The sequence below is a fragment of the Mugil cephalus genome, chromosome 14, assembly GCF_022458985.1.
Source record: "Mugil cephalus isolate CIBA_MC_2020 chromosome 14, CIBA_Mcephalus_1.1, whole genome shotgun sequence".
Classification (NCBI taxonomy): Eukaryota; Metazoa; Chordata; class Actinopteri; order Mugiliformes; family Mugilidae; genus Mugil; species Mugil cephalus.
In genome coordinates this window covers 2159549-2182410 of record NC_061783.1, presented here as the reverse complement: position 1 = coordinate 2182410, position 22862 = coordinate 2159549, and the positions used below count along the sequence as shown (strand labels likewise).

Genomic DNA, 22862 nt, shown 5'->3' with positions numbered 1-22862 from the left:
ACTGTGCATCCAATATTAGTCATCTCCCTTTCTCTGTCTTCAGACCAATTAGTCGAGTGTGCTCACTAATATGCATGAAATCATAATTTGTATTTTTTTTTCAAGGTATCTGAGCTGCTCCACAATCTTTCCATGTACCTTTTGGCAGCTGCAGTGGAAACCCTGGAGTGCGCCTACCCTTGGTTGGGAATAGCTGAGCAAAATCCTGTTTGATAAAACATTTACACTTACAAACCTTTGATTCAAAATATTGTAGCTGGCAGAGCACACATCCACAACCTGACTCAGAGAAAAGCAAACAGGCTAATTTCCAGGCATCAAGAGGCTCATCCACTTGGCCTTTACAACAACAATAAATAAGATAACTGCTATCTGAGCTAGACCCTTGACCCAGCAAAGTACAGTTACCACAAGGAATCTCCAGTAGGTGTACCACGACGGTTCTGCAACTACAGTGACTGGGATTAGATCCAGGTTTGTGTTTACTGTAGGGGGGATTTGCTTGGCCGGGTGATGGCTGGAGATGGATCCCTAAATACTGTGAACAGATTCCAGCCCCCCTATGTGGTGGGCCGTGGGCTACAGCTGCTGTCTTTTTATGGCAGATTCCTTTGAGGCAGGAGTATCTGAGGGAGACTGCAGAGAGGCACTGCTCAATGAGCAATTTATATGTTCTCAACAAAGCTTCTTCTTTCGAGCCTGGAGGCAGGTCTTAATTGTTAGACGTGATATCTCCACTCTCCCTCTCCTCTTTCTTTGACTGTTTTCTTCTCCCTCCTCCCACCCTGCCTCCCTCCAGCTATTAGGAATTGGATTTGGAGCAGAACGATCCATTTAGTCTCTCTCCTCCATCTCTATCCCTCTCTCCCTCCTTCCACACCTCCTCTGTAGGTTTCTCTCATCAAAGCCCAGGCTTAATCTGTCTATTTTTACCTGAAGGAATGAAAGGAAGGGATGAGGTAATGCTTTTCCTGTCCATCAGGTGGGCAGTGGTGCATGGGCTCTCTGGTGTGTATAGCATAAGGAGCTAGCACCATCAAGTGGACTGAGAGGAGAAGAGCTACTATGAATGCTACAGGCTGAGTGCAGTCTACTCATTTACTTACTGTTTGATGGCTAAGTATTGATCAGAGGAGAGTACAAAGTCCCTGAGAAGGGATTTTATGGACTGAGTACAAAGGTGCAGGAAACAGAGTCATTAACAATCTATAACTATGAATAGTTTTAGTGCAAGTGTGAACCTCTGGATTTGTTTAGCACTGATCTCTCGAACCACATTAAAATGAATGTGTGAAAGCAAAGCTCCATCTAGTGGATAAAGACAGTAAATGACAACCTCGAAACCAAAAGGATTTTATTAGCATAAGATGAGCAAAGAGCTTTGATTTGTACGTTTAAGACTGTTATTGAGAAATTAAAGTGGTACATTGCAGTAATAAGATACAAAATGTCTCAGTTCAGCGTAAACCATCTGATATGAATATTTAAACCAGCACAGAACTGCATAAAAGTACATAAAAGAGAGATTTGTTAATCCAGAATTCCCCAATTGTCTAATTTGGAAGCAAAGTACCAACTTTAAAAAAATTACCAGTTTTATATTATTCATCAAACTACTGTACCAGATGACATGTCTTAATAAAAACTCTCTTAATAGAAACTCTTTGTTCTGACACCACTGGAAAGCCACTGGAATTCATGAAATGTCTATTTCAGTGACTGTATTTATTAAAGTACAACGATCAGCGAAAACATTAAAACTACAGACAGCTGGAGTAACATTAACCATCTTGTGACAATTCAGTGTTCTGTTTGGAAACTTCTGGACCTGGTATTCATTCATGTGGATGTTACTTAGACACGTAGCACCCACCTAGACCAGACCAGGAACTCCCCACTCCATGTGGATGGGGTGAGCAGAAAATCTCATTTTAGCAGCATATCCTTTCCCAGTCACCTAAAACAAGACCCCCTCCAAAACAATTAATATCAGTTCAAGTCTACGCAATATTTGGAATATTATCCCTTTTATCAATTATCACTTAACCTTGCTGTCAGAGTCTTTGCACTGAAGCCATTATATCGGCCTCTCCAAAGCTTCCATACTACACTGACAAAACGAAGGATTAGCTGGTCTGCTGCTCTATTACCGTGTTAATTTGGATTTAAACAAACAAGTTACCCAGCCATAGTCATACAGCTATAGATCAACAACTTCCATGTTCACACAAACGTGCAACACAAACACGCGGTGGTTCAATATAGGAACCGATGTTGATGTTTTTGTGTGGACCTTATTTTAGGTGACCAAAATACTGCTGACCACATCCACACTATTTCATTGTTTAGCATTTATGCTGGCTGCCACCATGACTATGGACAGGTAATGCAATTCGTACAACTCAATTTCAAAGAAACTAAGCTGTCTAATTAAGCTTTTAGTAAAGCATTTACAACACTGTGCATTTAGAATTTCACCGTAAACGAACACTCGAAACAGTGGCTGTCTGAAAAACTATGGCATGTCATAATTTGCAGCTCAGAATATCAAAGAAAAACACTGTCTACAGTGCCAGTGTTTTCTCTCTTCAATGAAAGACTGTCAATTCAAATTCTGAGGTAGGAGTGGTTTTCCTTCCAAGTTAACTTTTAGCACAATCCCTCTAACAGTTGATAAATATGTTAGTGTTCACACTTTTTTGTGCGCCATTGTCTAAAGTATTTGAATGCGCATCTTTGGTATGATACTCCAGATTCATCACTACACGACAGCACACTGTATATTTGGATCCATTTAACCTGAAAATGTCTTTATTTTTTTATTGATGAAACTAAAGAGCAGCAGAAAAGGACTAGTGTTCATTTACCTGAGTTACAACAGTATAAACCCTCACACTCCACAAAGTCATCCACAAGGAGAAAAAAAACACCCCTCCCTTTACCTACATATTTCTTAAATATTTGTACTAAATAGATAAGAAAATGAATTTAAATAAATATTTGTAGATATTTTTTTTTAAAAAATCTCTTAATTAAAAATAATGAAGGACAAAGAAAAAAAAGAAGAGAACTGAAATAAGAGATGAAGTACACATTCTTACCATTTCTAACAACTTTGCTCTTTCTCTACCTGCACTTAAAGGCACAGAGGTGGCAGCATCAGGAGATGTTTCCGTCACGGAAATCGTGGGAACAGTCTGTCATCTAGTCATCTTTGCTGTGGTTTTGTCCGTTGCAGCTCTTCGGTTGGCCGATGCAGAGTTTACGCGGATGGTCTTTAAACTCAAGGTAGTCCAGGACGAAGTGCGGATGCTGCTGTATAAAATGATGAAGAAGGTCTGGGGAGAAGGGGGAGGGAGATCGAACCAAACATTAGTTGGACTTTTTAGTGATGGAGAGGAATAAAGCTTTAATCAAAAGTTTAAGGTGCAGCGTTTTAATATCAATATTTAATTAGTTCTTTAATTTAGAGGGTCTTCGTATAATTACTATGATAATACTAAAAGCTCCTGGCTGTATATGACTTTTAACATTTTGTACAGATGGGAAATCTGCTGGGTTGTTTTATGGGAAAAGGAGACAAGAAAAGAGAGTACAAACAAGCTTTGACAGTTTCTAGAAAAAAGCAGATGGTGGATGTAAAATCTCTTCAAACCAACAGATGGTATTTATCTTCTTCAGTAAAGATAAGATGAAATCAGATGTGATGGTGACAGCACAAAGTGGGGGACACACGGACATACTTTATGCTGTCAATCATCCCTAGCATGTCTTCATTTTTCACTACCTTGCTACTGTAAATAAAAACAATGAACAAAAAACAGGGTCTTACCATATGAGATCTTCCCCCTGTCCTGTCCTTCAAGCGCTAAAAACAGACCTGACAGTTTCACTTCCTTCACTCCCAGCATTACTTCCAAGATGGCTGCCAGCTCCTCCTCTAGGATTTTCCCATCCTCCTCTCTCTCATACATCTGCAAACCGACAATTCTTTTCTAAATTGCTGTAAAACATCCATTAAGCCAGATTCAGTGGTAAAAACGCTTACCTTGAAGGCCAGTTTGAGGGTGTCCATTGACTTTGAAGGCCGATGAACAGTAGACAGAGCAATGACGTAGTGTCTGATGTCGATGTGTCCATCTCCATTCTGGGAGCAAAATGATCCGAGTGAGTGAAAGTAGCAAAATACAGAACCCATAGAGGGTCCTTTGTCCTAATAAACCAACTAGCATTTGGATTTGTCTACACAGAGTGGAATTTCTGGGGTATCAGTGTTTAATAAGCGAATAATAGTGGTTTAAAATACCTTTTTTGAAGTGCTCAGTAAATACATCTACTTTATTGTTCCTTGCATGTCTTAGGGTTTACCTGATTAAACATATTGTGGACTTGTTTAAGTGTATCAGTAACTGGTAGGCTGATGAACTGGGCAAAGTCCTCCAAACCCAGTCTTTCTTCTTGAAGCTTTTTGGCTCTCCTGGCTTGCTCTTCAAGGGCCTTGTCTGTGGTCCCTGTTCTCATCCTGTTACAACAAAGGAAGGCAGAGAAAACACATTGGACACAAATGCCCACAAGGTTTGTGACATTCATTTTGGTTAGCTTGCTGAAATCCTGAAACCTACGTGCAGTTTAAAAACAACTCACGCAAAGTGTAACAGATCTAGTTTATCTACACTGTCTCAGTTAGACATGCTGGTGTACTTATTATGGTTGTAACTGCACCACATGTAGGACAAACAAATTATTTTATTGCATAGCTGCCCCTGCAATGACTACATTTATCAAACATTTATTCCTCCTGGTGTTTGATGGAAAAAAAGCTGATTTTATTTGTGCTCTTAAAAGGGGAAGTGGAGCACTCGATCAAGTAAAACACATTTTATAGAAGGTGTTCCGCTCTTATCAACAGTAACAATTTTCACAATTGTTTGCATGTAAGGAGAAATTACGGCGGCCATTATATGTTTTTTAGCATGGGTGCCGCCATCTTGCCATACTGTGGGTCGTGATGTGATGGGTTTGGTGATTTCCACAGTGGTAGGTCTGTGCATTGGTGATACAGGACAGACTGTGGATTATATGGTCCAGCACATGGACTCCGAAACAGTGGCATCGGTGTACAATAGCCACTGACACCAGGTAGTGTTGCCAACACACTCTTCTCTCCAAATCTTAAATCTTTGATTTTAGCAACTTTACTTTGGCAAAGGTGTTACTTCGGATACAGTTCATAGTACAAGGACCAATACATGAACGTTTAATTTCCTATTTAATGTAAAACTAATTATTATACTTTTGACTCACATATCCTCACTAATTAAAAAAAAAAGGTATACATTATGTACCTTATACTTCTATTTGAATATACTGACTTGATTTAGAGGAACATCTCCCTGTGTGTGTTTCTGCCCTGCCACCATAGGATGTCAGTGTTCTGCACCTTCACTGCCCTAACGTACTGAATCACACCCAGCCACTACCAGTCCAACCAGTCAATCCAGTCTCCCTCAACTCACCCTAAGCGATACATTAGCTGGTTAAACTCCAGTAGGCTGCTGTAGTCATAGATGCGCAGAGGGCCCCGTGATAGGCTGATGTCACGATCATCAAAAGACAGGTCTTTGAGTGGCAGATCCAAAGCCCTGTCGGGGAACAGGACCAAAATGTAAGATCTGTGGGTTTTGGAATTCCTAAGCAAGTGTGTACAGACATTCTGACACGGATCAAGGGCAAACAGGTTAACAAACACTCACTTGGCCATGAGCTTTCTGACATTATTGGCAAACAGAGCAGGATTTTCCTTCTCCTCGTCTGATGGAGTATAAACAGGTAAGTACTAAGGAGAGAAGGAAAAAATGTAAACTCATTCCTGCTGTCAAAACTCTGCACTGACCCAAAACATAATACATACAAAAATCACACTGGATTGATCACTGGCCAGTACAATTTGCATTTTCGGCTCAATTTGGAAAAAAGACTGTAGATACTGATACAAAAAGTCCATGTACAGATTTTTTGGCTAATTAAACTACTCACCTCAATCTCCATGGAATTATGAAGCTGGCATAGAGTAAGCCATAAGATCTTGAACCTGCAAGAAGAAAGAGGTACACTATATCGCCAAAAATATTCACTCATCTGCCTTTATACATAAATGAACTTAAGTGACATCCCATTCCAATTCAATAGTAAATGGTCTTGCTTTTATATAGTGCTTTTTCTACCTACTGGTACTCAAAACGCCTTTACAGTCCCAGGCACATCTGCACAGCCGCTCACACAAGCACACAGAGTCACACACCAGTGCCATGACCCCCCTCTGTCTTTTTACGCTGCTTTCATTCCCAAACGCTCCCACTTTATAATACCACTGATCACCACTGCACTTGTTTCACAGGTGGCATCCTATCACAGTACCACACTGGAATTCACTGAGCCCCTGAGAGCAACCCATTCTTTCACAAACGTTTGTAGAAGCAGCTCTGTCTCTGTCAGCTCTGTGTAGATCTGTCTAAATATGACAAGATGACATCAGGAATAGGAAGATAAAGACTTGAGACAAGGCTGAACAGATGGTCATAGAGATACTCCTACAGTATCTTACTATGTTGTTTCTAGCAGAAAACCGGTCAGCGGTGTGTTAACCACATATTTGAGTGAAGGTAAGTAGAAGCTCTGTGGGTGTGGGTGTGTGAATGAAAGAGAGAAACACTCACGCTCCGGGACCTTGCCATGTCCATGTAACAGTATCCTGTAGAGGGAAGAGGAAAGAGGAAATGGCTGAGAACAAACACAAAGAAACCTCATGAAGCCAGTTTGATACAACTAATAAATTACTGTTGACAACTGTAATGGTGAGGTAGAAATCTTTTAAGCCAGCATGTTAGATTACATTTCTACTGTCATTACTGCAATCTGACTTCATTTAAAGTTGACAAGAATGTGTTTCACTTATTGTTATTTCACTTCGCTGGGCAGGAAAAAAAACATTTTCAGTTAATTTGCTTAAAGAGGAGGCTTGTCAGTGTAGAACCTTAAATCTGAGTTTAACAATGGGGTCTATGAACGTGGTGTATTTGTATTATTGTATACTATACTGTACTGTGTACTAGCCTAAGGGTTAATGCTGAGTTTCTGATAAATAGTCTTGCCTTCCTACCTATTGGTACTTGACAGTCACAGACACATCTACCCATTCACTCACGCATTCACACACCAGCACCACGGACTGGGAGCAACTGTTGGTTCAGCGTTGGGTCTTGCGCAAGGACACTTTGCCACATGGCAGCAGGGTCAAGTCTTATAAATGTCCTCCAGGGAGGTCCCCTGAGTTAGTGTAATGTATTTGAAGATAAAAATAATTTAAAAAAAAAATTATGATGTGGAATTATGAAGAAATTGATACAAAATACCTCTCCAGCCTGACCCTTCTGCTGGATAACCATTATTTCAGAACAAACATGGAAGTCAATGGTTAGAGAAACAATGTAATGTATGATATGTTGTATAACTGTGCCACCAGTTACATATATTTCCTTTCCCACTTCAAAGATAATGTTGCAAGTTAACAATGTTCCAGTTCATTATAAAACTGTTGAAGTAGAAGACTGACTGCAGACCAAAAAGTGGCGTGACTACGCCGTTTCTTTTCCATATGCAACAGAGAACTGCTGTTGACATAGAGATGAAGAGGTTTTTACATCTTTTATAGAAGGTGCCATGGTGATGGCAATTGCTGGTTTTCGGTCTAACGTTTATAGGGTGAAGAGATATACTATAGCTCACTGGTGCCCAACCTGGGGTCCGCGCCCCCCCACAGGGGGCACCAGAGATCACAGGGGGTGCGCCAAAACTTGTCTGATCTGAAATGTTATGGCTGGTCAGTCCCAATGTGTCCAACAGAAGTGGCAGACATTTGGCTCTCTATTTGTTTAGGTATAGGGCCTTTCAGCCTTAAGCTGAAATGCAATTGTACATTATATTCTGATTTGACCTGCACTAGGGCCATCTGAGATAAGTCTGCATTTACATCATCTTCTCTTCACAACTGTTGATGTAACAGTCATGTTACAAAAAATGCTACTGGTTGAGTTACTTCCAGTTTACCACCATCACAGATGCAATGGAAAACAATACCGCTTATGTAGAAAAAGGAAATCTGGACAGGAACATATAAAACTAGGCCTAACTCATTTGGCCCACTTAACTGCCTTGTGTCTCAAAAATCAATTCAGCGACTTTATAAGTACAAAGGGAAACAGTGACAAAAGCTTTCTAGGGAAACAGACAAGAAAAACTAAGTAATAAGAACTGCATAAGTCATGAGAGAGGAGATGTGCAGAGAGAGAGACATGACACCTGTGTGCACTTGTGTGTGGGATGTGTGTGTGAGAGAGAAAGAACAGGATGAAATATCACCCCACTAGAACATGAAGTCATTCAGCATGAGAGGAAGACACGCTAATGTGGACAAAAGAAACCATTACATCATAGGTGTGCCAATGTGCATGGGTGTGTGAATGTATACAGTGTTGTGGAAAAGTGGTGGCCCCCTTCCTGATTTTGTTTTTTTTTTTTTTTTTATCTTAAATGGTTCAGATCATGAACATCAACAAACAAATGAATGTGAATATTTGTCAAAGATAACATGTGGTAGGCAAACTCAAAATTCAGTTTTTAAATTAAGGTTTTTATTATTTTGGGAAAACTAAATCCAAACCTATGTGAAAAAGTGATTAGCCCCTAAACCTAATAACTGGCTGGACCGTCCCTAGCAGCAACAACTGAAGTCAAGCATTTGTGATAACTTGCACTCAGTCTTTTACAGCGCTGTGGAGGAATTTGGGCCCTTCATCTTGAGGTCATGAACAGATGGCTGGACATTCTCCTTTTTTGGTAGAGAACAGAATTCATGGTCCCATTTATCACAGCAAGTCTTCCAGGTCCCGAAACAGCAGAACAGCCCCAGACCATCACAGTACCACCACCAGGTTTTACTGTTGGTATGATGTTCTTTTTCTGAAATGTTAGTTTTACGTCAGATGTAATGTCACACACGCCTTCCAAAAAGTTTATATTTTGTCTCGTCAGTCCACAGAGTAGTTTCCCAAAAGTCTTGGGGATCATCAAGACGTTTTCTGTCAAAACTTAGATGAGCCTTTATGTTCTTTTTGCTCAGCAGTGGTTTTGGTCTTGAACTCTGCCATGAGGCCATTTTTGCCCAGTCTCTTTCTTATGGTGGAGTCATCAACACTGACCTTAACTGAGCCAAGTGAGGCCTGTAGTTCTTTGGATGTTGTTGTGGGCTCTTTTGGAACTTCTTGGATGAGTCGTCGCTGAGGTCTTGCGATAATTGTGGCTGTCGGGCCACTCCTATGATTCACTGGAGTCCCAAAGTTTTAGATTGATAGATCTCAGTGATTTTCTTTCTCATTTGTTCCTGAATTTCTTTAGATCTCAGCATGATGTCTAGCTTTTGAGGATCTTTTGGTCTACTTCACTTTGTTAGGCAGGTCCTATTGAAGTGATTTCTTGACTGAGAACAGGTGTGGCAGTAAACCTGGGTGTAACTAGAGAAAGGAGAGCAAGACTCTAGGTGGACACAAGTTAAACATGAACTATGTCCAATGTTGTTGGCATGGAGCAGAAATGGAGCAGAAAGTGGAAGCAGGAGATTATGGCAAAATGCAGAGTGTTTACCAGTTCGTTTGGGTAGCGTAGTACCACTGGCTGCACAGGGAGTCCGGGGATGAAAGCACCTTAGAAAGGCAAGACAGGAGGAAGGTGGTGGGAGATAAACAGAAAATATTGCTTTTAACTGAGATGAACACAACAAAGAATGACAGAATATTGTACTGGGTTATACTGTGTGTTCTGGCGTAGATGAGAGAGAAACAAAGTCAACCTCAGGATAACCTCTAGCACTGGCAGGCAGCTTTTCTATTGAGATTATATTATGTCCTGCAGATGACAGGTGAGCTGATAATAACAACATGCAGTATTTATCCCTGGACAAGGACCTATTTGAGCTATTGTGCAGAGTTTGAAAATGCTAATTAAAATACTGTATACTGTTTCATATCACATATGAAAAGACTTAAGCTTTAAGAGCATTATATCATTTTGTTGTAGATATGGCAAAGGCGTTAGCAAATGGTTCTGGTTTATACATCCAGCAGATATATGGCAACATAAGCATTCATTCTGAGTCATGTTTTTGATACCTGAAGTCTATAGACTGAAGCCAGTATTGTGTATTCAATGTGTGTTTTTTGATGTTACATGGTCCTGTACTCTATGTTCACTGGCCAATTGCTAACTTTATCCGTCTGGCATTTAGCGTTGGCCACAGAGCTAACATTAGTTTTATTTATTTATAGGCATTATAAGGCATTTCAATGAAAACAGCTGCCATGTGCTATGGTAAGAAGGTCAGTGAATGTACTGGACCAAAATATTAACATTTGTGGCTAAACCTAAACACTAAAGTAGAAACTAAAACATTCCACAGGATGAAGGGAAGTGCATTTTTTTTATTAGCTTTAATAGATGTATAACTTAAAACTCTTCTTTCAGTTCATATGAATTGTGTATGCATTTTTAATAGATCATCAGATAGCTATTAGAAAAACAAAGGTTAAATATATGTAAAAAATAAAATAACATAAAAAAGGCATATAATTAAAAACAGGGCAAATCTGATTTCAACTTCAATTCCCAAATCAGAGAACATTATTAGTGATTAATATACTCTCATGACAAAATGTATATAACACGTTCAATCTTAGCAATTGTAATTAACAACATAAACAAAATGACTGGAGGAAATCTGACTTTAAATACAACAGAAAATGAAGTTTTTCAGGCTTCACGTGAGAAAAGATCACTGCTTGCTCCATCTGAGTAAATGGTTCTACAGTAAGAGGACAGAAGTGTAGGAAGGGGTAAAAATGAAAGAGACAGCTCTATTAAAAGGTTGTTTGAAGTGAGAAGGACTGAAGTTATACACATTAACACAGATACAGAGACAAATACACACGGCTGCCCTGTTGTGCTGGGAGCCAGTGAAGAGACATAACTAGAGGAGACATTTCCAGAGAGGACTAGTAACACACAGCAGACAGATGAAGCTGGACAAACACTGTACAACGAAAACAGGACAGAGTGTGACCAACAGGGCTTACTGGGAATGACAGAATTACAGACTGGAAGAAAGGGGATTAGACAGGGCCGGCAATGGACAATGGCATACAACATCATGCACACATATGTGCATGCGCTCCCACACACAAGCAGATAAACAAGCACCAAAACAGTGATGTGTCGTGTCCTGGAGCAACAAGCTCTAAACCTGCAGGGCCAACATTAAATTAATCTGTCCAGACATCTACACCTGGAGCTGGCCGGCTATGCAGTCAACCCCATGCATAAATAAGCAGTACAAGTCCCGCCACACTAAATGAAAGGAATACTGAACAAATTGAATCTCTCTGTTAACACCACCAAATACCTTTCTGAGCATTGGTTTGCAAAATGATTGCATCGGGTAATGTAGGACAACAATCCGCATTTGTACTTTAGGCAGCTTTCCAAATCTAAACATCTGAGAATGTTTTAAACTCATAGTATTCACAAATGCAGTACTAAAAGGCTGCATTATGATGTATGTTTTGGTAGTCCCTTTCTAAGAGAAGGTTTTGGATAGTAAGCTAGTAGGGTTCTGTAGATGCAGTAGTTGTGTTGTTGAGATTTTGAAGTCAAACAGAGAAATGGTCCGTTTAAATTTTTGTGACAATTCTACAACATTCATCTATTGTATGCTGCTCACTGTCAATGAAGATGCTTGCACAACAAAAAAAAGTTAAAGTTATACAGACAAACCAGAAGCTAGTGTCAGCAACACATGCTGACAAAGCTAACATACTGGTGATTAGTATATAGAGGGGGTTTTCCATTCTGCTTCTTCTACTTTCCTCCCTACTCCACTCTCCAGCCTCTGACTTAAGCACTGATCCATCATCATCAAGGACGTTCCAGTATTTTAACCAGTGTCCATCAGATTTACCAGAATATAAATAACATTGCCTGATTTCTAATAAATTAAGGCTGTGAAAGACCAAGCCAGTATTAAAGAACGAACTAAAGAAGTTGTATTTGAAAACACAACAAAGACTACAGCAACCGGATGGGCCCGTATTGTACGTTAAGCTCTTGTGTGACAGGAATTAACACTGTATTGTCTGTTTTCTGGAAGACTAGGAAAAACTGGAAACTATTACACAGACATGATTTCATGAGTTCCACTGGTCTGAAATCCACCAAAAAGAAAATGTTGTAAAATACTTGTGTATTTGAATGTTCAGATTAGATGAGGATGAAATACGAGAAAAGTCTTTTTAGTGCCCTTTGAACGTTGTCATTTTGTTCAGTTCTGTCACTTCCATTTCTCTTCCCGTGCAATGATTTGCCAAGCTGATCAGCTAATCAGACTAATCTCTCTCACCAATGCACACCACTGCTGATTCAACAAGCTGAATCAGCTGAAAATATGCCAACAGGGGTTCAGCTAGTGAAAACGTTGTCAGACACACCTCAGAGTCTAGGACCAGACAAGCACCAACAGCAACTTTGAAGTTATTCAAGTTGATTGATAAAATAAACAGAATTATCACCTCCCAGTTTTATATCCACCATCCAGTCCAATTGCATTTATTTTTCCGTACAATGGAAGATAATGATTAACCTGTAGGAGAAAAGGAAGTGAATACTTACCAGCCTTAAATAAGATGAGACCTGACCTGTTGGTGCAGGTCCCCTCTGGGAATATCATGATCTGGAACAGAAGAATTCCCATTAAGGCCCTCACAAACTCACACAAGCAGATGCGTTGTACCCATCCTATCACCTTTCAGTTACAATGTGATGTGGGCAGGGGTCAAACGTGTTTGTGTGCATTTTCATGTGCATACTCATATTTTACCTGGGGCCACTTCCCTCCAGAGAGGGCTCTCCGCTTGATCTCCGCTACAGTTTTTCTTCTTGAATCCTGGTCTGACCGAAACACAAACACCGGCCTGATGTAGCTGATCAAAGCTGGGAGGACAATGAGGAACGGGTCGATTTTGGAGGTAAACAAGACATGAGAGAGAGGAAAAATTTTTTCAGAACAATTGTTTCAGAACATACTTCACTAATCAATTTCTCTTGTAAATTAAGGGTAATAATGTTATTTCAGGTAGTGTCAGACACACTGAGCCACAGAGGTCATGTTAAATAGCCATTGAGATAAATGCTATAGTTTTGCCACAGAACATGTGCTATTGTAAAATCTTTGAAGTTAGATTACGTATTTTTACTAAAAACTGAAAAATGCTTACCTGTCTGTATATGATTAATGGACGAGGTTAAAATGTTTTTCTTAAATAAACACAATTTTAAATCTGATTTCCAAGACAAACTGCCCCAATTGTAATCAACGTCATTTACATTTTATAAATTCACAGTTTATACATAATTAGGTAATATATTACAGTAATTCAGACAGAGATTTAGAAATATATATAACTTGTGTAGACCTAATCAAGTTTGAGCAGACATAGCTTTTCAAACAGTATACACAAGATTTTGTTATGTATGTACATTGTATAATGTCATGATCTATAATGTTTTTTACACGTGAAATGTGTATCACTTACTGCCCCAGAGTGGAATGCTTCTGCTCTCCAGTTTGGTGACAATGGAGCACATGGTCATGGTAACTGGGATGGCATCAAAGTAAGTAGAATGTGGTGCCACTGTGAGGATGGGAACTTCAGAGGGTGGCGCCCGTTCTCCTTTCACCTTGACCCAATGGAAACCTCCACAAAACCACATGGCTCGCATGATTACTCGTAGACACAGGTCTACACACCTGATCAAGTACAAATAGAGATGTGCACATTTCAGTTGATTTCATATACGCTGCTCAGAAAAAGCCAAACAACACCTTTTAATCTGAGTATTGCATCAATACAGTGAATGACTTTACACAAACAGTGAAGTCATAAGCAGACACAAAACAACCGGCTCTGCAAAACAAAAGGCTAGTTGGTTTCCTTCAGTTTAACTTATGACTATTTATAGGATCTTGGACTCTTCACACATTTCTGTGTAGTCTGGTGTGTTGTCGTGGCTACACTTTCATTGCACACACAAATATTCACCAACATACCTTCTCCACCAGGACTGGGGCTCGATGACATAGTCGCAACGTCCCAGGTTGGCTATGAAGGCAAATGGCCACGCCAGCAGCATGAAGAAACACACCAACAGCAGCCGCACCGGAAAAACTGTCACTGACATCAATCCAATCTGAAAAGATATAGAAATATAGAAATATATATATAATATATTCATAGACAATCACTCAATCACTGTTACTGTTACAATGCATTTCCACAACTTATTTATTCACTGAAACCAAACAATCATTACCAACCAGTAACCAGTCCAACCAAGCATCCTGTACATTTGTTTACAGCACATACATCCACCCATATGTTCCTCCTTGTCAAGAGGAGGAGTCTCACATTCCATCTGTTCTTTAAGAAAGGCACAAGCATGTACACACCAATCACACTAACATTCCTGGTCTAATCACACTTCCCTGTGTAGGAACACCTGGAGCCCACAGACCTTTATGTCCAATACCACTTACCTAATGGCAATAGAAGCTGAGGGTATATGAACTGTTTTAACTGCTTTAATAGATCGACAACCATTAATACAATCCCCAAAACCTCTTTTAGATACATAGGTATTGTTACTGATTCAAAGACTTGCAACACCCACACATATTCTGTTGTGTAAACCAGGGCCTGCTGGGTTCTGCTCAAGGTTTTTTCTTACCACAGTTGCCTTTGTGCTCGCTGTGGGGATTTCAGGCCAGCTGGGGTAAAGCAGAGATCTGTACAGTACATTTGTTTTTGACTTGAACCTTCTGCCTCATATTGTACACTTATGTAGGTTTCAACTGATTTTACTTGGTCAGTTGGTTACAACTGTAGGCAAACCTAACATTTTACTACTTTAAATTAGAACTGCTCAACAACAACACAAGGCCCAGAACCACAGAATAACAGATGCAGTGTATCTGTCACAGCTGACAGCATTATCTGTGTCTGTGCAAGGTAACCAACTTAGAGATCTGGTGTAGGGCTAATTATGTAATGACTTGTCCACTGACAATATAGATGGACGGACCCTCTGTGAAGTCACCCAGTGGACTCCTGAAGTGTGCTTTTGGAGATCAGTGACGTGGTCATTTAATTGGCAAAGAGGTGGTGTGTGAGTGGAGCTGTGGCAGTTGGGTGATGCCTTGGCAAACACCTAGACACCTGAGACGCCCTTCTGTCACTCAGACTCGCAACTCCCTTAATAATGCATAAATTTAAGCGTTAATAATATTTAAGCAATAGAGTTCCATGAAACAGTCTCCATTTGAGGAAGAGCAGTATTTCAGCCCTCGGTCAGGATCCTCTTGGCAGAATGGTAATGAATCCCAGAGAATAAATGTTCTTAAACAGTGCAATCAAAATTGAAAATTTACAATGTTAACTATTTACTAGGTCAGAAATAAGTTCAGCAAACAGTGTGTGTCATACGCTGGTCACATGGTTTATGTGTTGTCAATTATATAAAGGTTACTGAAGCCTGTGTGCCACAGAAGAGATAATAAGTCATTGGACTGACCTGTCATTCCTTTTCTCTTACTGTGTAATGAGAGAGATGTGGTGGGCATGTACTAACAGGGTCACAAAGTCACGGCCTCCAGTGTAAATTCAGACTGTGTGACATTTTAAGCTCCTTTCTCCTAGTTGTCCAACCTCTGTTCCAAATCGTCCTTCCATGCTTCCATTGCAATCCCTCATTGCCCTCTCACCACAATCCCGGAGGAATTGTCCTCCTCAACTATCCATCATGCCAACCATCCATCAATCTCTCACTCTGTGTCTATTTGCTCAGCTTCACCTTCATCATCAAGCGTCTGTCCTTTCAGATGTTTTCCTACTTTGCACTGATGTGCTCTTTGTCACCACTCGAGGGAATCATATCTAACCTCCCCTCCCTTCCCGTCACATCTTTCCTTTCTTTGCAGTGTATTTCTCTTCCTGGAGGAGCTCAGGTGCACACTTCAGGCCTGAATTAATAAATAAAGAGCAATGGGGCTGATTTATGATGCTCTAATGCCTCTCCCCGACTCTCAACCCCCCATGCCTTCGCGTCATCATCAGAGCTTAACAAATCCATCTGGGAGGATCCACTGACATTTTCACAGGAGGTGGCATAAGAATAAGCTGGGGCAGGGCAGAGGGGAGCAATTTCAAGTGTTTTATGAGCGCAGCCGCCAATCTACAGCTGATGATTTCAGATGTGCAGTAGAATGGTGCTTCAGTAGTGCTATTGCTATTGTACCAGACAGCCACATTGGAATTAAAAAGGAACATGCTTGTCTTTTTGTCTTGGAAAAGCTTTTTGTTACTGTACTCCTTCTATTTGGGCAGAAAATCTAACCAGCTATTTTTACATATCAGTCTTCATGAGGAGTACAACTTATGAGAAAATCTCTGAGATGGAAATGGTTTCTAAGTGAAGACCCTAATGATGCCATCAGGGCTATATTTAATAGGGCCTGAAGCACTGAAATTTAATCAAAAAGGCTGTGTTGCAAACTTAGTGCTTAGGCTTTTACAAAGATTTAGACTTAGACAGACCTTAATGGTCCACAATGGAAATTGCTTTGTTATAGTATCTTAGTTGATACAAAAAGGTGGAGGAGTTTGGTATAAAAGAAGCTCTGCAGCGTTCACTGTGTGAGCGGAGCTGAATCAGTCTGCTGGAGAATGAGCTCCTCCGACCCTGTAATGTTTGGTGCAGCAGATGAGATGGATTGTCCATGATAGAGAGCAGTTGGTCTAGTATCTTCCTGTCACTCACTGAGACAAATGCCTCAAGATCCCTACCAATCACATGTCCAGCCTTTCAGATCAATTTGTTGATCCTACTAATGTCTTTTTTTCACTCCCCCAACAAACCACAGCAAAGTACAAGGCACTTGCTACAACAGACTGGTAGAAAGAGCAGCTGTGATCACAGACTAAAAGCCAACCTTTGTGGCCTTACTATGACCTTTGTGGCAAGTCTTTTATCTTCCTTATGAAAAATGTGGTGTGGATAACAGTCAGTTTAGTCTGGGTTTGGGTGTGTTATGATACAGTATCTGCACCTAGTTCGGCCTTGGTGATGCCAGGAATGTGGAGCAGACCACAGACGTCAAGTACACGTTTCCACTTCACTCTCCGCACCATCAAATTAAATATATATCAAAAAAACATACAGCACCAAAACAAAGATAATGACACAAGCATATTAGTAATTCACAGATGGGTTCAGACACCATCCGAATAAGCAGTGCATACGTTAATCATGCACCTGCTACCCCTGAATCAATTATTTTCTCTGATTTAAAGACCTGAACCCCATCATATTTCTCAATGGAATATGTGTAAATATGATGATATGCAACACAGATATGTAAAACAGTTTATTTACCACTTAAGGACACAGAACAATATATGTTAAATTCATTAATCTTGATTTTCCCAATGATAATTAAAACGTGTGAAAATTGTCACAAAAGTAAAACAGTCTGCATGTATTTGTCAATTTAAATAAGCTAACTCTTGTGTTGTAAATAAGATACCAGCCCCTCAAGGGGTTAGCAGGCCCCTGACAGCTTTACTGCTCGAGCTGGAGGTTTGTGTGTGTTTACACATCCCAAAAGCTCTTAAATATAAAACCCCTTTCACTCTGCACAAGTGTGAAAGAGTCGACCCAGCATTTCGACCTGGGTCAAATGACCCGGGATTTTATCAGCAATACAAAAACAGAACAAAGTTTTGGTCTAGTCCCATAAGGACTAGAGGAATAATAAGTCTTCCTGTTGGTGTCCCTGAGACATGATCTCTGAGGGTCACAGATTTTTGTCCAGTTTTTCATTAGAGGGAGGAAAAAACGGGCACGTAGTTCTGACAGCGGGACGTCCGTCCGCTGGCAGTGTCAAAGCACACCAAGGTGGGTCGACCCAGGTCTGAAAATCCCATGTCAACCGGCTATTTTCAAAGCAGTAGTAACAGGAAACTACAAGAAAAGGATGTTATATTATAATGTTTGTATTGCTAAATGTAATAATTTTCTTAAGTTTTCTCTTGCCGTTGTCCTCTCTCAAACCAATTGAGACAGATGGCCACCCACTCAACACTTTCTTCCAACTAAATCAGAGTTTCTATCTCCCCACTGTGCTTACTCTTTGTGAGATTATCTTGATTTAACTTTGTAAAGTGGCTTTACATACATTATGATAAACATTATATACAACTAAAACTGAATTATATTAGATGTGCTCTTTTTCCATTCTAACTGCTTATTTTAAAACAAAAAAGTATTTCTAGGCCTCCACTGAGACACCATTTTCCACTGCCATGACACTCATCTCCCCTGGGTAATGTGGATCAGTACAATTTTAACTGCTCTATACCCTGTAGTGACAGCTAATTGCTCTTGGGTAATTGTTTTCAGTGAGCCAGGTTAAGTGTGCCCTGGTTTCCACCTGAGGGCCAGGAAGCACTCAACATGCCCTACTGTTTGTCAGATTCAGGCTACATGGCAGGAAAGACAGAAAGTCAACTAGTTGGAATTGAGTCCACCAGATCAGAGCCAGAGGTGATGGGTTACATGTATATATCTGAAGCCAAATATGGCATTAAATATTGTCTTAGTTAAGAAGCTCTCTATCCAGTCACTCTCCAGCTCTGCTGCATGTCACACGTATTTTGACTGCAAGCTGGAAGAGCCGACGGCAATGTCTGTGTGATGTTCACTGTTCAGCAATGTGTGACTCAGCTGGAATGAGCAGTACTATACGTCTATTTCACTTGTTGACCTAGTTGATCCACAAGATCAAGATCGTATTTGCTAGAAGAGCGGCAGCAACAGTGAGAAATGTGCTTGCGCATCAAGAAGTCACTTCTCTACGACAAAAGCAGGGATTGAAAAGCAGAATAAGTGCAAGTTATGCAGTCATTATGAAGCCATCTAAACACCAATACATTGCTTTTTAATTCTAATTCTAATTCTTCTTTTGTTTAATTTGTTTTCATTCAGGCACAGCTCCTGTTTGTTTTCATAATTGCGTGCAACACATGTGGCAAGTGGAAAAACACACCTCCCTGCCACATTAGAAGCAGGCAAGGTGGGGTGGACCAGCTTACATTCACTGACATGCTGCCGTCATCCACCGCAGACAGACAACTCTTTACAATCACCAGAAAACCTGACAAAAACATTCTAACACGGATACTCTCATCAGGGAAAAGGTACAGTTACAGCAACCAGCAGACTAAAGAGAAATAGCCGACTATGATTCACTACAATAAACGCATACAAAACCCAAAGTGGTAAAAGCTTGTTTTTACCATTTATCTCAGTGGAATTTTAATTGGTGGGAACCAGTGTTGCCAGCATGAAGGCCACGTTCCTGAGGCTGGTGTTTTATATGTTTTGCTCTGAACGAAAGCTAAGCAAGCACTGTCACTGGTTTCAGGGGTTTCTTTAAAAATGTGTATTTTCCTGAAAGTGAATAAAACCCTTAATAAAACAAGTGTTTTGTGTTTGTATGTAAAACGTTAAAATGACTCTTTCAGTTGATTAGTCTGGTTATTTGCATGTTCAAGACATTGACATGCTGTCAGCTCACCCTACTAATCACCAAGCATGTGAATCTATTGATCCGCTGCTTGAATGGTAAGGATGTATTTCAGCCTCACCGCACTCCTCCAGCGGGGATTGATTTTAGCCGATGATTCAGGGACGTAGCCACAGCTGTCCATGTGTAACAGATCCCGCAGATTATCTCACCTGCACTTGTACAATCATGTCTGGCTTAGTGCACTTGTCCTACTACTATATTCAGGTAAATCTTCATACATGGGTTAACACAAGAGCCCGGATGTCTGGGTCCTTCAAAACTGTTGTTGGAATTGTTGTCACAGCAATATATCCATAAAGCTAAGCCTACTCAAGAGAAAGTTTAATCAATGTAAACAAGGCACGATGACAAACTGAGATGACATTGTTCAAGGATATTCAACCGTGATCTTGTGGGAAGAACCAGTTGCAATAGCTACACTGATGATGATAGTGAGAGCATTTTAAGTATCAAGTCTAAGCTATCACATAGACTGTTATCATTGGCTGAATATTTACATATGAAATGAAAAGAATTCAGGCAATCCCAGGCAACCCTAAGAATCACAGGTCTACATTTCTCTCAAGAATTTTTACATAGGCTACTGCGGGTTGATGTAACTGGGCTCAGCAGATCCTTGATCAAGCAGCTGATCTTGGGATGTGACAAGCAATGGACTGGAAGTGCAACAACGCACACGTAAAAAGCTGTCAAACTGTTTAGCCTTTGGAAACGCTTTCAGCTCGTGTGCACACATAAAACTGGATGAGTCAAAGAAAACAGGGAAGTCACAGAGAGAGAAAGTCAAATGTACTGAGTGGCACGTGACAGATAATTAGAGCAAAACAGTTTGTGAGTGTGAGTGAGTGTGTGTGTGTGTGTGTGTGTGTGTGTGTGTGTGTGTGTGTGTGTGTGTGTGGGTGTGTGTGGGTGTGGGGTGGTGGGTGGGTGGGGGGGTGGGTGGGTGGGTGGGTGGGGGAGGGGCTTGTTGTGTATTTTGTGTGGGCTCTTGCCATGAAAACAGGGGAAGATCAAAAACACAATGCAAATATCTGATATGCAAATAGGGTGAATCAAGATTCATCTCTGGCTTGGTGCTATCCATTCAGCAGTAAAATGTGGCTTAGTGGCTGCTCTTATAGTGACAACACTTACAATCCAATGCAGCACATGGGGCAGCACAGATACTACAATATGTGCGTGTGAGTGGGGGAAAAAGAACTGTTGGTTTAATGTGAGACTGCACAGGTGTTCCTGTTATCTCTGAGGCTACAGACTTTATATAGTTCACATTAGCAGTTTGTTGCAGCCTTTGTAGTGATCTGACACTCAATAGTACATCGAACCGAGCTAAGACACCCAAGATAAACGTAAATGAAATATATGTAGCAGGTTAACAAAATCTAAAAGTTTCTGAAATGACCAGTACAACCAGTAAACAGATTCCCTAGACAGACAACCTTACCCCGCAGCTCCCAGTGATGAAGGACGTCTGCTTGCTTTATATAACAATGTGTATATTTTACCTTTACTTGAGCGTCAACTGTCCCGCAAACACGCCACGTTACTACACAGCCCAAACAAGGTGGGTAGAGTATAGCTGCGAGAAACTGACGAAATAACATAAACCGCACGCGGTACGTTGAAAGCAACTTTAGAGGGCGAAAGAAGGCGTTTCACTACACATGCACAGAGCACCGTGGGTTTTCTCACTCGCCTTACCTTTATTTTCTCCGTCGCGGTGAATTTCGGTTCGTGGAGGAACGGGTTTGTGCCCACTCCTCTGGGGTAACCGTTGGACGCCTTCATTTTATGACAAGCTGACACCCCGTCAACTAAAGGAAAGTCGTGTCCTGTGAGCGCTGAGGAGTTTACTGGGCTGTTTGACGCCGTGTCCGACCCCTGGCCCCGGCAGAGACAGACTGATGCTGCTGGGCGGGGATGGCATGGAGGAGGAGGAGGAGGAGGGCAGCTCACTGACTGCTGCTCCCAGCAAGCTGGCCTGATTAAACCGGGGCATGGTTTCCGGTAACGAGATTCAAAATAAAACTCGCCTGTCCAGCTTTTAAAGTAGTGCAGCGTGTTTTTTTTTTAAACGATGCTGTGTCGACGACGCGTGCCCTCATGTTGTGAATAACACTTTGTTGTGTGCTACGCAGTTTCTATTTGTTATTATTTGAGTTTTCAGCTTGCGACTCAAATGTGTTGTACATTATGTTTTGTTAGGGCTTTTATTTTGAAAGCAATGGCAGACTAAGTGCAAACATTAACACACACATACAATATATAACCTATATTCATACATAATATATGACTAAGTTATCTTATAAATAACCGTTTGAATAATTAACGACATAAATGCAACAATACACCGTTCTGACTTGTCACAGCAGTGTGTCTTAATTATGGCTGCATTTAAGGCATTTCCTGTTTCTAGGATTGCTGGATCACTGCCATAAGGATACTTATTTCTCCTGAGCTGTTCAGAGCGGACGGAATGAGAAAAAAAAAAAAAAAAAACATTTGAATTACAGTACTGTTATACAGAAATTGCTTTGGGAGAGTTTAGTGTACACAGTAAATGAACAAAGGGATGTCTGTTACATACATATAATATATTTAATTGAAAATTAGATTCATGTTAAAGGTGCCTGCATGTAACTTTTCCCCAATTATACTGACATTTACCACAATCTCATGAAAAGTCAGGAGATTAAAGTTATCACGTTTCCTATTCTTGTGACAGCACCCAATACAACAGCTTCTGGAATAGGGGGTTTCCAATAAAGACCTAAAATGTTAACCTCATTGTGGTGCTAAGAGACAAATGCATATCATGACCAGTGGCTACAGAGTCAGAAGGATTTATTGTGTTTGCAACATGAACACCTGTATGTACTGGTAATTGTGGTTCATCTATTGTCATCTAGTGACCATCAAAAGTGACACTTAAACCTGTAGCGGAATAATTGAAACTTCCCAAGATTATGTATTTAGAAACACCAGGCTATACAAATTTAGGCTCACCCTTCACAACTTGGACTTTCTGTAAACACAAAAGGACAATCTGAAACAGTTA

General features: G+C 40.5%; 1 protein-coding gene across 1 annotated transcript; it reads right to left on the bottom strand.

The window, feature by feature from the left end:
- Nucleotides 1–1337: 1337 nt before the first annotated feature.
- lpcat1 (lysophosphatidylcholine acyltransferase 1) lies at nt 1338–21738 on the bottom strand. The gene is made up of 14 exons (XM_047606029.1): nt 21506–21738; nt 14210–14349; nt 13695–13909; nt 12980–13092; nt 12772–12832; nt 9700–9758; nt 6717–6751; nt 6037–6091; nt 5754–5836; nt 5517–5642; nt 4369–4522; nt 4049–4147; nt 3833–3974; nt 1338–3338 (listed from the first exon to the last, which is right to left on the bottom strand). The coding sequence occupies exons 1-14, from the start codon at nt 21590–21592 to the stop codon at nt 3205–3207; spliced, it is 1503 nt and encodes a 500-aa protein (XP_047461985.1). The 5' UTR covers nt 21593–21738; the 3' UTR covers nt 1338–3204.
- Nucleotides 21739–22862: the final 1124 nt, after the last annotated feature.

Coding starts and splice junctions, on each gene's coding strand:
- lpcat1 (XM_047606029.1), bottom strand. CDS start 21,592: ATGAAGGCGTCCAACGGTTACCCCAGAGGAGTGGGCACAAACCCGTTC. Junction 9,759..12,771: donor TCTCATCTTATTTAAGGCTG/GTAAGTATTCAC, acceptor TGCCTTTCTAAG/GTGCTTTCATCCCCGGACTC. Junction 6,092..6,716: donor ACATGGCAAGGTCCCGGAGC/GTGAGTGTTTCT, acceptor TTCTTCTTGCAG/GTTCAAGATCTTATGGCTTA.